We start from the raw sequence: 16,572 nt of genomic DNA on the forward strand, positions 1-16,572 counted from the left end.
TGAGCCATCTCACCAGCCCCCTTAGAGAAATTTTAAAGTAGGTGTTCTACTGGTATTAAGGAATGTTTATCAATTTTTCTTTCTTTCTTTCTTTCTTTTTTTTTTGGCTTATGTATTTGTTTTGCTTGAATGTATGTCTATGTAACCACATGCATCCCCAGTGCCTGAGGTGGTCAGAAGAGGGTGCTGGATACCCTGGGGTTACTGTGAGCTGCCATGTAGGTGCTGGGAAGCAAACCCAAGTACTCTGTAAGAGCAGTGTGTGTTCTTTGCCATTGAGCCATCTCTCAGTTCTTGTTAGTAGTTTCTTTAGGGGTGATAACAATGGCATTCTTTAAAAGGCTAGATCCTTCAAAGAAACATACTGAAATAGTTGATATGATAGCCAAAACTGTTCTCCACAATCTAGTTGGGGCAGGGGAGGTAGAGAAGTATAGATTAGGTTGTTGCTGTGATTAAAAGGGTTGTTTTTACTATTTGTCCAGATACAATGTCCTGATGATCATTTCTCCCCAAACACTTTTGCAAAAGAAAGCCAGTTGCAGTGCACTGCATGCATGTGAACAGGAAATATGACATGCAACAGAAGTCTGCTTTATGTGTACTGCCTCTTTGGAGTGCCATACGCTCTGGCACCCTAAAGTGCAACCCCATGCTATCCCTGGACCCTGTAGTTTACTCTGCAGCACTGGTGAGGTTTCACACAAGGTCTTGTTTCATTTCTGATGTCCTCACAGACTGAACTTAGGCCAGAAGTTAAGATTGTTTCTTTGAGACATGGAATGGTTTAAGCAAAGACTTAAGGAGTTTTAGGAAAAGGCCTGTTGTGAGAATGGTACACGATCCTTACAAAAATACACAGCTCTCGGTGTAGAGTAATGTGTTACTGTGTACAAAGACACAGTAGCAGGGAGGACAGGACTTCCATGTTACTACTCCTGTCACTGGAATTTTCAAAATCTATTGCCTTTGTATTTAAAAAAATGGATTTTTAATTTTAAATTAAATTGTATGAAGAAACATGTTTGGGTCAGTTCTTACTGTGAGAAATCCCACTTCTTTTCCTGTCTTGGATATGACCAATGACAGTAGAAGATGAGAGAGCCACCATATAAAAGAACACACTCCTGGGCTAAGAACACCCCTGCAGGCTTGTCACTGAGCCTGTTGAACCCTCCTCCCCATGCATAAAGACACAGTAGGGGAGAAGAGAAAAACAGGGTTGGGAGGAACCATAGTTGTCCACACCAAATGAGATTACTCCCACTTTCCAGCACTTGGCTGGTTAGTGAGGATGATGAACTGAAAAGACACATGGAATAAAAAAGTAGGAGACAACAGAATCTTATCACCTTAGAAATGTTCAATAATCATTAATTAATGTTCAATAAACATTAGCTGAGCAAGAAAATAGCATTGTTTAAAGAAATAAAGTCAGGCTGGCCAAGTAAGGCACTGGTAGTGGCGCAAGCCTTTGATCCAGGTGGTCCCTTGATTTTTGAGGCCAGCCTGGTTTATAGAGTTCCAGGACAGCCAGGGGTACACAGAGAAACCCTGTCTTGAAAAACAAAACACATAACTTAAAAAAAAAAAAAAAAAATCAGGCAGGGTAACGGTGGCTCCTGTCCTTTATCCCGGCTCTCAGATCTGAGTTCAAGGCCGGCTTTGTCTAACACCTAGTTCCAGGAGAGCCAGGGCTACATGAAGAAATGGTTCTTGAAAACCGAAAGACATACATAAATTAAAATCGAGTACTTCCCTTCCACTCTTGTTATCTGTGTTCAGGTATCACTCCCTGACATTTATCTCAGAGCTAGCAAGGTACAGCTCAGTGGCAAAGCACCTGCCTGGTATGTTCGAGGCCTGGGATAAGGTCCCTAGTATTACATTTAAAGTCCTATCTTAAGACAGCTGAGTCTCAACTCTGAACCTCATTCCCACCCAAAGCTCCCAGCAGATGTATGCTTCTACCCAATACCGTCAAGGGTTTGTAAAAGCAGCAAGGCAAGAATCACTCCCGTGGGCATGTTAACGTGGCTGCTTAAACCCAACCAGCCTTTCTGTCTGGGTTCCCTTCCCAGGCCAGCCAACCAGAACCCTTCATCAGCCAGAGTACCAAGGGCCAACAGCTGAAAACTTGGACTTATCCCCGGCTGTGTCCGGTCTCTTTGGTGGCTAACAGAGGAAAACCAGGGCCTTTCTCCAGGCACAACCCTGATCCCCAACTCTGCGCTCCAGCTGCTAACCGGTGTCAGCCTGTCCACTTCACAGAAAAACACACACTGGCTGTTTGCCCTACGGTATTTCCAGAAGAGAAATTTAATCTAATTTACATATTTCTAGGTACATTGATAACCAAAAGGTGGCCACTGAAAAGGTTAAAGGTCAATTAGCTCCCGGTATCTAGCTGGCCCAGGATTGCAAAATAAAAAGATCCACGTTCCTTATTCTCTACACAAAACACATTTTTTAAAAAAGTGAAAGATCTAGGGAGCTATACATAGAAAGCAACAGTGAAAAGGAGGAGGGCAGCAGGGGTGGGGGAGGAGAGTCCCACCCCTCACTCTACCCTCCCAGCCCTGGAGCCCGAGGCTCTGACAAGGCAGGAGGCAGCTGTCAGCTTTGAGTTCTTCCAAACTAGGAAGGACCCTTTTGGGGGGGAGGGGGCAGCCAACAAGAATTTCCGTGGCATTGTGGGCTCAGTGGGAGCTCCCAAGCCCTAGTAGGATAGCAGAGGGAGCATGGATTCCCCTGAGCAAGCACCGTGGCATAATGTGGTCGTTTGACCTGGGAACTGAGGGGGCTAGGGCAGATCCCAGGTCTCACGAGGTGCATGTGCGTGTGTGTTTGCCTGTGCGTGAAAATAGATATTGATGGGGCAAGAGGGAACAGGGGGTCTTTGGGGTCTTGGCAGACATGGCCCTGCCTGGTTGCTAGACACAGGGAAGTGCTGTTCTCCCCTGCAATCTGACTGGCCACCACCAAGGGCCTGGCTGCTGCCCCTACGAGACCAACCAGGTAGGCTCAAGGATACCCTTGTGGCCCCAGAGTCCTTAAGCTGGGGGAAGGGTGGCTAGCTGGCTCCCAGTGCCCAGGTTGTAGTGTGCCCGGCCTCCAAGAGGTGCCGGTTTGAGGTTTTGGCTTGCTCCTTTGGAAACGGAAAAGAAAGATGGAAAAGGGGGAGAGGACAGAGGAGAAATGGGAGGGGATGGGTGGCACAAAAGGGGATCTGGAATGCTTGTGTGTTAGGGTGCCTCTACAGCTGCTGTCTGTGCCTGCGGGGCCTGGGGCTCCTCAGGCGGAGGGTCTGCTTTGGAGAAGTTCATCTCCAGGATGTGCCGCTGTAAATGCCGTACCCACTCTTCCTGGATAGAGAGTGGGCCCTGGAATTCCACTTCACAGAACCTGCATAGGAACACAGAAAGAAGTGGCCAATGCTTTGAGGAAAGGGTGTAGTCTAGTCCAAGTGCTTAGCGGCATATCCGCCACTACACAGTGTGGATTTTAAGACAAGAACTCAAGGGAAGAAGTGCCTTCCAACGGACAGCCATCTCTTCTATTGTGGGGTCATGCTAGGCAGGATTTCCCAAGTGCTTCTGCCATCTGACGAGCATACTCTGTGATGGTGGTGGGTATAGAGCAAAGCCTGACTAACCATCCTTCCTCTCTCTCGTGGTAGTCTGAAGCTAGTTTCCAATGAACAGAGACCGAGAGCATCAGCTCTATCACTCCAGAGAACTGAGGTGAAATTCTACTTTTTTTTTCTCTTGGGATTTTAGGAGACATGGTCTCTAACTCTGTACTTTAAGCCAGCCTGGGGGGGACTTATACTGGTGGCAATCTTCGTGTGTCAGCTTCCCCATGCTAGGATAGCAGGCCTGAATCATCAGTCAACTTGGATGCAACTTCTGACTTGGCCTGTATTATATAGCTTGAGCTGAGCTACCTGAGGTTTCTAAAGCCCCTATATCCTGGCATGTGATACGCGTGCGCGCGCGCGTTTGTGTTTGTGTGTGTGTGCGTGCGCGCGCATGCGCGCGCATGTACACGTAAGTATATGTCTGTGTATGTATACTTTCATAAGAATTAACTGAGAATGTTTTTTCCCTAGCAGAAAAATATGATTGAGTCCTTACTAAGTGTCAGCAAGATTTTCAGGACTTTACTATTAAATTCAGTCTTCACAACAACTCTATCAATTAGGTCCGTATGAAATTTTTTTTTTGTTTTTGGTTTTTTGAGACAGGGTTTCTGTGTAGTCCTGGCTGTCCTGGAACTCACTCTGTAGACCAGGCTGGCCTCGAACTCAGAAATCCGCCTGCCTCTGCCTCCCAAGCGCTGGGATTAAAGATGTGCGCCACGGACCACCACCATCAGGCCTGAAATGTTTTTTTAAAGATAAGAGTTTCACCTTGAAGTCCTAACTGCCCTGGGCTGACCTTGAACTCAGAGAGTTATACCTGCCACTGCTTCCTGAGGTCTGTGTACCACCATACCGTGCCAAATTCTATTTAAAAAATGGTGGCAGGAGCACTAAGCTGTCAAGTGTCATAGCTAGGACTGAACCCAGGTCTAGCTGGCTACAGAGCTGATGATATCAGTCTGATACTCTGAAGTTCCACTGTCAATGAGAAGAATCCCTTAACCTGGGCACTGCTATACCTTCAAACAGCCTATGAGACCTCACCTTCCAAACCGCACAGAGACTAACTCATTTTCAGGCGTCTAATAGAAAGGCCCTACTAGGTGTTAGCATACCTGCACTTGAGGGTATAGATGTTGCCCACAAACTTGACCAGTGATGTTTGGGGGGGCCGAGGCACCAGGGAGGGGACTGGTCGGACCCGGGGCGGGGGTTGCCGTACTTCTTCCAGCTTCTGTTGCAGGTCATTGACTTCCTCACCACCCCGAGCTGCAGAGGCATCTGAGGGGCGGGCTTGTCTGCGTTCAAATTCTAATGGACAGAGTGATAGGTGATGTAAAAGGAGGGCTAGGGCCCTGGAGACACCCCTGCTTTCAGTGAGCACAAAGGGGCAGAGGTTGTTGGGACTTAAGGCTAGGCACCACATGCACTGATAGAATGGCACACCAATAAAGGGCGGGGATTAAGCAACTGAGATGTGGCTGGTTAAGCTCTAGAAGGGGTCCACGGCCCTCCCAACCTTCCTCTGCCAGCACTCACTGTTGATATTTTGCCTTTGATGCTCCTCTGACTTCACGGTCCCAGGTGGGCTGGCTGCCAGAGGCCGTTCACCACTGTCAGCTGCCCTGCCAGCTTCAAGCCCTGGTTCTCCCCCAGCACTTCGGCCAACCAGGGACAGGCCCCCAGGTGCCAGCCCCAGGGGTGGCCGCTTGTCACTGTCACGGCCGTGGCCAGCGCTGCGGAACTTCTTTGTAAAGGGGCGGCCACCCTGGATGTAGCTTCGGTAGGCACCCACTTTCTGAGGTCGGTGTTTGATCCACTCACTCAGGGTCTCGATGGGAGAGCCGTTGACACACCACTCCGTCACACCGAACTGCCGCAGATGTGCCCTCGCATGGCTGGCTAGGGCTTTGCGGTTTTCAAAGTAAAGGCCACAGAGCTCACAGCAGGCCTCGGTGGCTACAGACAGAGGAGGTTGCTATTCTAAGAGTGCAGGAATACCCAGGTGGCCTAATCAAGGTAAGGAGCTAATCCCACCTCCCACAGGGACCTTGCCTCAGGGGTCCTGCTTGCCCTGACAAATGCCATCCCAAGACCCTACCACCCACTGCTTACAGGAGTGGGAGGTCTTCTCATGGAGAGTCTTTGCCTTGAAGGGCAGTTCAGTCTGGATGTAGGTCTTGGCCTTGACCTCTGCTGGGAGGAATCGGTCCTCCTGGAGGGGCCGCTTGGTGGCCACTGGGCCCAGGTAGCTGGTAGCTGAGGGCTTGGACCCTGTGATGGGTGACAGGCTGAGCTCCCGGGGAACCTGGGTTGGCCCAGCTCCTGTTTTCCCTGGCCGGCTAGCCAGGGGTGACAGAGGCAGAGGGGAATGCATAGCCCCAGGAGCTGCTGTGGGAGAGCCGTCTTCAGTGAGGGCAGGAGCCAGGTCTCCAGCTGGAGGCTCTTTTTTGATGAGGCACAGCTTGGACTTCTTCTTCAGGATCTCCCGAAGTGTGTCAATGGGAGAGCCATTGACAGACCACTCAGTCACACCCATCTGGCGCAGGTGGGAGCGTGCATGGCTGGATAGGCCCTTGCGGTTCTCGAAGAACTCACCACAAAACTCGCACCGGATGTCACGCACTGGCTCTGCCCGAGATGCTGCAAGGGGTCCAGGGTGTCGGGGGGAGAGAGAGAGAGAGAGAGAAAGGAGGCACTGGCTATGGACAGGAAGAAGCCTCGAAGCTCAAGACCCAAGATAGTGCCAGACTTCTGGATGTCCCTATCCATGTGGGCCCCCTCCCCCATACTCCAGTGAACTGCTCCTTCACCTGGGCCTTCAGAGGCACCTTATACATCCAGCCCTTCTATGTGTCTTGTTACCTAAAATTCTAGCTGGTTTTACAAGGTCCCTCTGAGTAAGGCTGGGCAAGCTACTTGTTCTTTCTGAGCCCTAGTCTCCTTCTCTGCAAGATAGGGATGAAGACCCGGGTCTCCCAATGCTGGTGTACAATCAGAAGGTTCAGAGCACATGGCAGGGAGGTGATGCCTTGGCCATGCTTGCCTGCTTGGAGTATAGCAGATCATCAACCAAAATGAACCCAGGCCGAAAGAGAGCCAGGGAAGCAAGTATCACTGACACAATAGCACCTAAGCTCCATAAGGAGCTTCAGGAGACATGAGATTATGCTCATCTCCATCTCCCCCAACTCACTTACTACTACATTATGGAAAACAGACATCTTGACTCAAACTTGACTCAAATGTCAAACATTCAATTACCAGGAATGTTAGACATAGTTCAAATATTTGAATGCCATCCCTCTATTCCTTCCAGTGGCAGACATCACTAGTGGATCCTTGCAGCTAGAAATCTGGTTGGCAGTCACTAAAATTGGCAAAAGAGGGCATATAGATATAATTATATGATTCTGCCACTTCTGCATGAGTAACAGAGAAACAAGCTGTGCAGGAGTATAAATAGCAAGTTCAGTGTTCTCTGGACTTGTTTGGCTTCCATTTCAGTCCTGTGATCTATGGATATTGCTAAAAGGGTATAATGAGGAACACCAGGCAACTGTTCTACCTACCCTGACACAGGGTCACACTTACACAGGTTCAAGGGTGCCATATCTTCTCGAGGCGTGCCCCAGGGACCCTCAGATGGGTGTGGCTCCCCATGAAGGGTCCCTGGCAGCATCTCCCTCTTGATCTCCACTCTCATGTGTTCAGGCTTCAGTTTCTTGGGCAAGGAGGGTGTAGCAAGGCCTGAGAACATCTTCCGGGCCGTGGGAGGAGGAGAAGCAGTTGGTGAGTGGCCCAGAGGACTGCCTGGTGGTGGTGGCAACTTCTTGGTCAAAGGTGAGATGTGAAGATCAGAGGGACTTCTGGCTTCTAGTGAGCTGCCGGGACCTCCAGTGCTCAGCACCTTGGCCAGGGCTTTTGGGCTAGGACCTGGTGGGTGGAGGTGTCCCCCTGGCCTGGATTGGGTCCGTCTCTTCAGGATCTCCCGAAGTGTGTCGATGGGTGAGCCGTTCACATACCACTCAGTTACACCCATCTGGCGCAGGTGGGAGCGCGCATGGCTAGACAAGCCCTTTCTGTTCTCAAAGAACTCACCACAGAACTCACAGCGGATATCTCTTGTTGGCTCTGGGCCTGAAGCTGCAGCAGGAAGAAAAAGGGTCCATTAGAATTATGGACATCATCTGAATAGTCACCTGTTGGAGTATCCTGGCCAGCTAGGTATGGGCAGCAGTGTGTCCATAAGCTAGGGTGGTAGTGGATGGCAGTAACAATGAGGGAGCTGAGGGGTGGGGTCCAGAGAGCTAATAGGACCTCTGTCCTGGCAGAGCAGTACAATACTCCACAGCTTTGTGGGTCCCAATAAAACAGGGCAGGAGACAGGACGAAGCCAGCCTAGGTGCCACATACCGTCTAGACCCAGGACACCTTCCACACCAAAAGGCAGGACCTTCCCCTTGGCCTTCATTCTCAGGCAGGGTCATGGTGATAAAGGTCAAGGCCAAGAGAGAGGTACCAGCAGCCCATTGCCAACAAAATCTCTGGGTTGAGCCAGCCCACTGCCAAGGGCCCCTGTCTACTCCCTACTACAACAGGAAGGGAGTAGGGGGGGGCCATGACCCCCAGGGAGGGCTCCAGGGCCCACAGGGAGGAAGGGCAGCTGAAGTGAGAACCTACAGAGGTTGAGAGGAGACGGCTCCACATCAGAGGCCCAGAAAATGCCGGCGGCCGAGAGATCCTGCTTCCCCCAGGGACTGGCCATACCCGAGGCCTTCAGCTTGGCCTTCTTGGCCGGCGGTGGGGGAGGGAGCAAGGAGAGGGCTGTGGAGGCGGAAGGAGGCCGCCCCAGCTGGGCCAGGGCTCCCCGCCCGGGTGGGAGGCGGATCTGGATGCCGTCCCTCCTGATGAGCCCGTGGAGCACGTCTATGGGGGATCCCTTGGCATCCGGGTCGCTGACGCCCAGGTGGCGCAGGTGGGCACGGGCGTGGCTGGACAGGCCCTTGCGGGTCTCAAACCAGGCACCACACAGCTGGCAGTCCAGCTCTCTGCCCCCGTCACTATCTAAAGCTGCGGAGACAAAACACAGGGGGAGGGGGTTCACGGCCGCCACCTTGGTCGGCCCTAAGGGATGAAGGCAGGAGGGTCTGCTGTGATTTTCAGCTGCTCAGGTGGTTAAGAATCCAAGTTTCATGCTTTAGACAGGTTTTGGCTTGTTTCTGGTTCGTTCCTTCCTTTCTTCCTTCCTTTCTTCCTTCCTTCCTTCCTTCCTTCCTTCCTTCCTTCCTTCCTTCCTTCCTTCCTTTTTGTAGATATTGTAGATTTTAGGTAGCCTATTCCCTGCCTAACCATTGGCATCAAGTGAAGGTGGGGAGCTTATGGATGTACTTCTGTGTCAAATCCTGATGCTCCCAGGCCCTCCTCCCCTGGGACATCTGCTACAGGAACTACAGAGGAAGATGGAAGGTGAAGAGCAGGGGGAATCACAAGACTACCAAGGACCCCTACCCTTAAAACCACAGCAGAGTCAATTCAAGTGTCTGCCAGGAAACACAGGCATCCTCAGTCTCTAATACCTGCCAACATGTAGGAAAGCATGATGGACACCTCTAAGAACCTGACTTCTGGACTTGGAGGGTTTCTTTCCAGGCCCTACTTGCTAAGTACAAGGCAACCATGATGGGGGTCTCTACCTTTGGGCACAAACAGGGAGATGCCTCAGCACAAATGGCTAGGAGACGTGAAAAAAGGGGCCAATGTAAGGATTCTCTGTCTGGTAGACTGTCTACTCATCTACCTGTATGGTCCAAGCTATCCCGATGCCCGCTGGGAAAGCCAGGCCCACAGGCACCCTTACTACTTTTACCACCACCATCCCAGAGGACAAGAGCTCTTCTCAAGTGGCAAGTAGGCCCCCGCAGGCTCAAATCTGTAGCAGACCTCCAGGGGAAGATCACCAGGATGGGGAAAAATGATTATCAGGATGACCCAATAGGAGACATAGTGAGTGCCTCAACTAGCACTGACTGGATGACCCAGGATCTGGAAACTGCAGGTCTCCATTTCTACCCTGGGTCCTCCTCATCTGAGGACCACATAACATCCCAGCACCCCCCCTCAGCTCCCAGTACCCAAACTCACTGAGATTCAGCGGCCCCTCATCCTCAGACTGGGGCCATTGTGCCTTTGGGGAAGTTGGTCGGGGACTCAGGGACAGCTGGGGGCTCTTGTCCTCAGGATTCTTGGGTGTAGGGGATCCTGCCAGAGTCAGTGGGGCCTTCTTGAGGAGTGGAGAGCTGGATGGGTGGGTCAGGCCCTTGGCTGAGAAGCCAGGAGGTGATTTGATGGCTTTGTTGACAGCAGGGGCATCCATAGGTTTGGCCAGGGTGAGTAGGCAGGGCCTGGCAGCCCCAGCAAGGAACTCCTTTGGTGAGTTGGACTTCTTGGTCAGGCTAGGGGTCAGCCCAAGGGGAGCATCAGGCAGGCCCTTCTGCTTCACCAGCTCGTAGAGGAGGTCGATGGGAGCACCACTGCTTTCTGATTCTGCGACCCCAAGCTGCCGCAGATGTGAACGTGCGTGGCTGGACAGGCCCTTTCGTGTCTCAAAGCAGGCACCGCAGACCTCACAGGTGGTCAGGCTCTGGGCTGGAGGATGAGATGGAGGCCAGGATGGAGGCTATGAGGCCTTGTGGGTATAGCTAACCCATTCTCCTCCCATTACCCAGGGGTAATCTAAGTGTCTTGCTTTTGCCAAATCCCTTTGATCCTGACAATCATTCTGACTTGGTGTGGGCTGGGGGGGGGGTGTTAGTATTTCTTGTTTGAAAGTAAGGAAACTGAGGCTCAGAGAAGAGAATAGTCGTGCCACTATTGTACAAGGGCACACAACAGGAGGCTACACTCTCGGGGTCCAGCCAGTGGGAATGCCTTTCAGACCTACAGCATTCCAGGGTGCCCTGACAATATGTTTACACAAATGCCTGTGTGCACACACATCACATATGGAGCTAATACCTAACCTACTCTCTGCAACTAACAAAACTTCAAACACTAAGTCCGAAAAGGTCTCAGTAACAGTAAAGGTCCTAGCCCAGTCCCCATCTACTTCTCCGTCTCCCCGCCTGACTTCAATGATGCAAAGGCCAGTTGGTTTTGCTCTTCTCAATATACCTAGGAACTAGCATTACACTCAAGAACCTTGTAGTCTACAGAAAAACAAATATGAATCACATGAAAGCTCAAAACCAGCAAGGTCGGCAAACGACCTAAGTCTGTGACCTCTTGCCCACCTTGTGCACCGCTTCACTTCCTCATCCAGTAAGGTATTAGCTGAGGGCCACACGGATGGCCAAAGCTATAGAAACTCAATGTAGAAGACAGCTGAGTAGCTAACTCCTTGGTGCCTTAAAGTGCTGTAAGGAAGATGGGTGCCAGTGCCAACCCATGTTAATCCAAAAAGTGTGTCTGTGATCGTGACAGTCCTGGCCACTCACCCTTGAGGTCTGGCAGCTCCTGTTTGCTGCCATGAGGAACCTCTGCGGCCACTTTGCTGCTCAGCCGACTGGCCACCTGCTCCAGGGTCCCAGAGACAGGCAGGCTCTTCTTTGGGAGTAAAGGAGACCCCAAGTCCATGGCCACCATTGTGTTTTCCTCAGAACACAGGCCTGTGGGGTGGAGGAGACAGGCTCAGCCCACTCATGAGTCAAGCTGTCCACCCCACGAAGGAGACTGAAAGAACGGTACTTCTTCCTCATGCTTGGCATCCGCTCTCACTTCTGGAAGCCACTCGTTCCATGAGAGCTGAGGCTACACCCATAAACCCTTGTGGCAGCCCAATGCAGGGACACTGAGATTGTCCAATGACAGGAAAGACAAACAGTAGTTTCAGTCCAGTAGAAGGTTCACTGGTCTGAGATTCCCCATCGGAGGACACTTTAAGACAAATGCCTCTCTGGGGGTAAAAGTGATAACAGTTAAAAGAGTCAGATACCAGAGTCTGCAGCCAGAGGGACAAGGTAGAAAAAGCAAGAAGCTGAGGACGGGGAGGGGGAAATCTACCAGACAAGGGAGCTGGGGCTTCAAAGACAGTATCAAGTGAACTATTTATTCATCACCAGCTGAACTGGCCAAGGTAAGAACCTGGACCCTGGACCAACTCGGGGACAGGAAGAATGGGAATGACGAAGTTTCTTAAGTGAGAAAGCCTCCTCCGGTAAGAGCTATGTAGGGAGAAAGAATCAAAGTTGGTTTTCTTAGTCTGAGTTTCCATTAAAAGGGGCGGGGGTGGGGGACAGTAGGAGGCGATGAGGTAGAATTCTGAACAAGAGTTGAGGAAGAAAGAACGGTGTGTCGGATGGACTTCGGAGACGACCTGGACAAAGCAACAGGGCAGGGAGCTACGGCAGGTCGTTCCTGCCCAATCTGAGTCCTACAGAGGCAAGAAGACAGGACAGGAGGCTACCGAGGTCAGGACACCGAGTACTTTGTCAAAGTCTCCAGGTGGAAGTGGGCGCGTCTGTCAGATGGGGCAGGGCCAAAAGTGGCTCTCCAACACCGAGGGGATCGGAACCGTGACAACTGGGAGCTTCTGAGACTCCAAAAGAGGCAGGGGACTTCTGTCAGAGCCGGCGGGAGTCCGGAGGAGCGACTGCAAAGTGCTTCCGAAGCCTGGGACCTCCAGAGCCTGGGGAAGCCCAGGGCCCGAGCGCCTGAGGTGGGGGTGCCACAGAGATCGGACGGCGGGCGTTGAGGGTGGCGACGGCACATTCGGGAGGGACGCCGACTTTCCCCTCCCGGGACCCTCCCCTCCGCCAACTCTTACCCGGAGCGGGCGCGGGCGCAGGCGCGGGCGCGGGCCCCGGCTCCGGCTCGGCCTTGGGCCCGTCCCGCGACGGCGGTGGCGGCGGCGGTGGGGGTGGAGGCGGCGGCGGCGCCGGGAGAACCACCGGTCCCGGACTCGGGGGTCCTGGCGAGGGCGCCCCCGTGGGCGCGCGCTCCCGGGCGCCCCCCGCGCGCGGCCCCGCCGCCGCCTTGCTCTCCGCTTTTGTCACTCGGCACTGGGCGGTGGAGGCGGCCATCTTGGCTCCGGCGCACGCGGGGCGGCCGCCTCAGGCGAGAGCAGCGGAGCGCCGCGCGCCGCGACCTCCGAGCGCGCTCTGCTCCGCCCCTCCGGGCGCACCCAGGGCGACCTGATGAGCGCCGAGCGCCTCGAGCGAAATGCTCTGGGCGCTGAGGATTCCATTTCCAGTCTCCTGGGCACCACCCGGAGTTTAGGGCCGAGCTGCCGCCAGCCTCTAGCGGCCGCCACACTCCAGGATATACACATCTCTCCAGCTAAAAAAGAAACCCTCCAGCCACACACATTCACTCCGATACAAGCATTCAGAGTTAGAATCCTGACAGTAGTGCTAGGACCTGCCTTGAGAACCTGTTCCATTGTTTTTTTCTCTAAGTCTCTCTTGCTAAGTAGACAAACATGGACCTGATCATAAGTATCCTTACTCCAGGCAAAGCTTCTAGAACAATACTGAAAAACACTAGATTCTCCACCACGGTGACCCTCCCCCAGCTTCACATCACCCTAGCATCTATCCAGCTGTTCTCAGATAGAGCTGTCCCGCAATCCAAGAAACTTGGTCCCTCCTCACCTATGATTCTAGCACTGTTCACTCCTCCTTGCCCCAACTTCAAGCTGCGGGAGTCCAGCTGTTCCTTGACAGATGGGTGGGGCCTGAATTTGACCTCTTTCCTGCCCCCCCTCCCAATCTGGTCCCCTCCCCTTTGGGCTCACTGGGAAAATAGGGAAGAACCTTTTTTTTTTTTTTTTTTGGTTTTTCGAGACAGGGTTTCTCTGTATAGCCCTGGCTGTCCTGGAACTCACTTTGTAGACCAGGCTGGCCTCGAACTCAGAAATCCGCCTGCCTCTGCCTCCCGAGTGTTGGGATTAAAGGCATGTACCACCACGCCCGGCGGGAAGAACCTTTTAAAAAGAACTGCCACGCAGGGCCACTGCTCCCACCTGGCCCCGATTTGGGATACCATTACTTTGCAAAGTTTTTAGAATCGTTTCAGCTACTCCATAACACTCCCATTTCTGTGTGTTCCCTGAAGAGGTCATTCAAATGTCTCTCTCCTTCCTTCAGACAAAGCCAATGAAGAGCTAACTCTACTTCTTCACACCATAGAGTTTGGGCCAGCTCCCTTTGGGGAGTGGCATATAACTTTGTTGTTGTTGTTGATAGAAATAGATTGGTCCTAACTGAATCTGGCTGTTATGTACTTGTCTCATCCTTGGGAGTGTCTGGCCCTGGTGCCAGATAAGAAATGCAAGCATGCTATACAGGCCTGTGCTAGGACAACACAGAAAAAGGGGTCAGAGCTGTAAACTACCTTCTACAGACCTAGACATTCTTAGAGCTGGCTCTGCCTTCCAGCCAAGCCTGAGACATTATAAATCACACTAGGTAGGAAGACTGAATCCCTGGTAAGCAATCTTTCACTAAAGGCAAGAAGCCCCATTCCCATTCATCTGTGTGTCACTGATGTAGCTTCAGCCCACCACCGACCTGTCTGTGCCTCAGTTTCTTCTTGTTTAAGAAAGAGATGGACTTTTGACATCCTTGCCCTGTCCTTTGAAAACCTCTCAAGTTTTACAGATGGGATGGGGTCCAGCAAAGTCTAAAATAGACATCTAGACAGTAGCCTGGGAACTGTAGGTGGAACAACCGTAGAAGAAAGCCCAGACCCAGTGACCTTGCATCACCCTCCCAGCTTAGATGCGTTTCATTCCCCAGAGCCAACTAGTCTGAATTTCATTCAACTACGTCTTAAGGCTGAGTTCTATGTTCCCCTACTTTTGTTTCTTGAGACAGGGTCTCTGCTTGTAGACTTAGAGATCACTATGTAGGCCACCTGTCTTTGTCTCCTGAGTGCTAGAATTAAAGGTGTGCACCACTATGCCCAGATGAGTTCTCTGTCCTTTCAAAGCTCCCAAAAAGTCAGCTTTTTTAGAGATAAGGTCTTTCACTTTTCCTCTAATTCTGCTGAGCCTATCCCTGCAATCTAATACTAAATATTGATTCTAGATTTCCAGATACTATCGATAAGCTGCTCAGAAGTCCAACTCTGTCTATGTGTGGCTGAGACAAGGCAATCTACAGTTTCTTTGTCTGTAAGATGAGCACACAACAACCCTATGGCTAGGAGCACAGCTCAGTGGCAGAAACATTTGTGTAACACACATGAGGTCCAGGGTTCCGTGCCCAGCACATCAAAGCAAAATAAGATAAACCTTTGCCCTACAAACTTGGTTTTTGTTTTGTTTTGGCATATCTGAGACGACAGAGGTTAAAATCTTAGTACATGCAATTGCTTGAGTATGGGAGGAGTTTGTCAAGGTTGCTGGGTAAAATTGGTTGAATCTAGAGTCTGAATTCTCCTTTTTTTTTTTAAGTGAGTGCTGGGCACTGAATCGTGGGTCTTGCTTATGCTCAGCATGTACTCTATCACTTAGTCATATCCCTAGAGTCTTGATTCTAGATCCATACTATCCACTACAGTAAGATAACGAGTGGCTCAGTACTAGCCATATTTTAAATGCTCAATGGCCACACGTACCCAGTGGTAACCCTCTGTACAGAATGTTAAAGGCTATTACTGACATCTCACGAAGTCCTATTGGACATAGTATTCAACATAGAAAATATTTTCAGAACAAGAATTTGCTGCCCAGCTACCTGGATTGCAAAGCTTCTCTCTCTGGCTGTATAATTTGGGGCAGGTAAGGTAAGTTCTCTGTGCCTCAGATTCCTCCTTCGTAATATGGATATGATGAAAACACATACCTTAATAGGCTTGTTGTAAGGAGTTCAATGGCTTTGTGCCTGTAAAGTCCACTACTTCTAGAAAGAACTCACTGAGAAATTGGATTCAGAAAGGGCCATGAACCAGCCATTGAATAAAACAGAAATTATCCCTATGTGGAAATATAGTGGTGAGAAAATTTGTTAATATGCTTTTTTAAAAAATAGGATCTGACTATGTAGCTTAGCTCATGCCTGGAATTTGCTATGTCGCCCAGGCTGGCCCTGATCATCTTGCCCAAGCCTTGGGTGCTGGAATTACAGGCAGATGAAATGTCTCTAGTAAAGTAGAGTGGCCACCCTCTACATCACCCCTGGGGAAGGGTAGGAGCCCGACCCGTTCCCCCCTTACCATCTCCGTAGATTGGCCCAGGGTCCTCGGCCCAGGTAGGTGGGAAGGGCATGGTGAGAGGTAAGCGTGGCCGTCGTGAAGTCAGGAAGCTTCCAGGTGGCCCGCCTGGCTCATGGCCCAGGGGACTTGGGGGCAGCTCAGCTGCTGAGGTAGCCAGCAGCTCCTGCAGGATGTTGATGGGTGAGATGGTAAGCTCCCAGTTGGTGATGCCAAAGTCACGAAGGTGGGCCCGGGCATGACTGGAGAGGCCAGCCCGAGTATCAAAACCAGCCCCACAGAAGTCACATCGCATCAGGCTAAAGGTGCCCGGGTCGAAGTTAGCCACTGCAGAAAGAAGACAGACTTCCTGAGTTGAGGTAGCGGCGAGAGGAGCCGCTCTCCACCCCGACTCTGCCTCCTTCTCAGGGCTTTTCTTGCTCTAGAGATCACCCTGGAGTGCCTGACTTCCTTTCTGCTGTTGATGCTTTCACCTGATCAGAAACTCTCAGCTTGTGTACCCTCCCCAAACCAGACACTCCAGACAGCTTGACTTCCCAGACCCCACCTTCATATCAGGCAGCATTAGGAACAGCTTCTAGAACAGGCTTCTCTGGATTGGCAATTTGAGAGTATTAGATAGACATCTTTTCCTTGTCTTTTTTTTTTTTTTTTTTTTTTTTTTTTTTGGTGTGTGTGTGTGTTTTTTTTTAGAGCATGTTAGTTCAGTTTCAGGC

At 51.3% G+C, this 16,572-nt stretch overlaps 1 protein-coding gene across 11 annotated transcripts in view; it reads right to left on the reverse strand.

Annotated features, from left to right (window-relative positions):
- Positions 1-2,301: 2,301 nt before the first annotated feature.
- The window catches only part of Wiz (WIZ zinc finger), a 27,938-nt gene continuing 13,667 nt past the window's right edge, over positions 2,302-16,572 (reverse strand). For 8 of the 11 annotated variants that reach the window (XM_029531268.1, XM_029531273.1, XM_029531265.1 and 5 more), the window contains 9 exons: positions 15,860-16,183; positions 11,140-11,310; positions 9,788-10,291; positions 8,327-8,716; positions 7,238-7,789; positions 5,759-6,286; positions 5,183-5,602; positions 4,759-4,954; positions 2,302-3,405 (listed from right to left, as the gene is read on the reverse strand). In XM_029531268.1, the coding sequence (XP_029387128.1) occupies positions 3,246-3,405; positions 4,759-4,954; positions 5,183-5,602; positions 5,759-6,286; positions 7,238-7,789; positions 8,327-8,716; positions 9,788-10,291; positions 11,140-11,310; positions 15,860-16,183 (3,245 nt within the window). In that variant the 3' untranslated portion in view covers positions 2,302-3,245. The remainder of the gene's footprint in view (positions 3,406-4,758; positions 4,955-5,182; positions 5,603-5,758; positions 6,287-7,237; positions 7,790-8,326; positions 8,717-9,787; positions 10,292-11,139; positions 11,311-15,859; positions 16,184-16,572) is intronic. The other 3 variants (XM_029531271.1, XM_021217540.2, XM_029531275.1) reach the window with 2 other exon arrangements.

Source organism: Mus pahari, chromosome 18, assembly GCF_900095145.1.
Source record: "Mus pahari chromosome 18, PAHARI_EIJ_v1.1, whole genome shotgun sequence".
Lineage (NCBI taxonomy): Eukaryota > Metazoa > Chordata > Mammalia > Rodentia > Muridae > Mus > Mus pahari.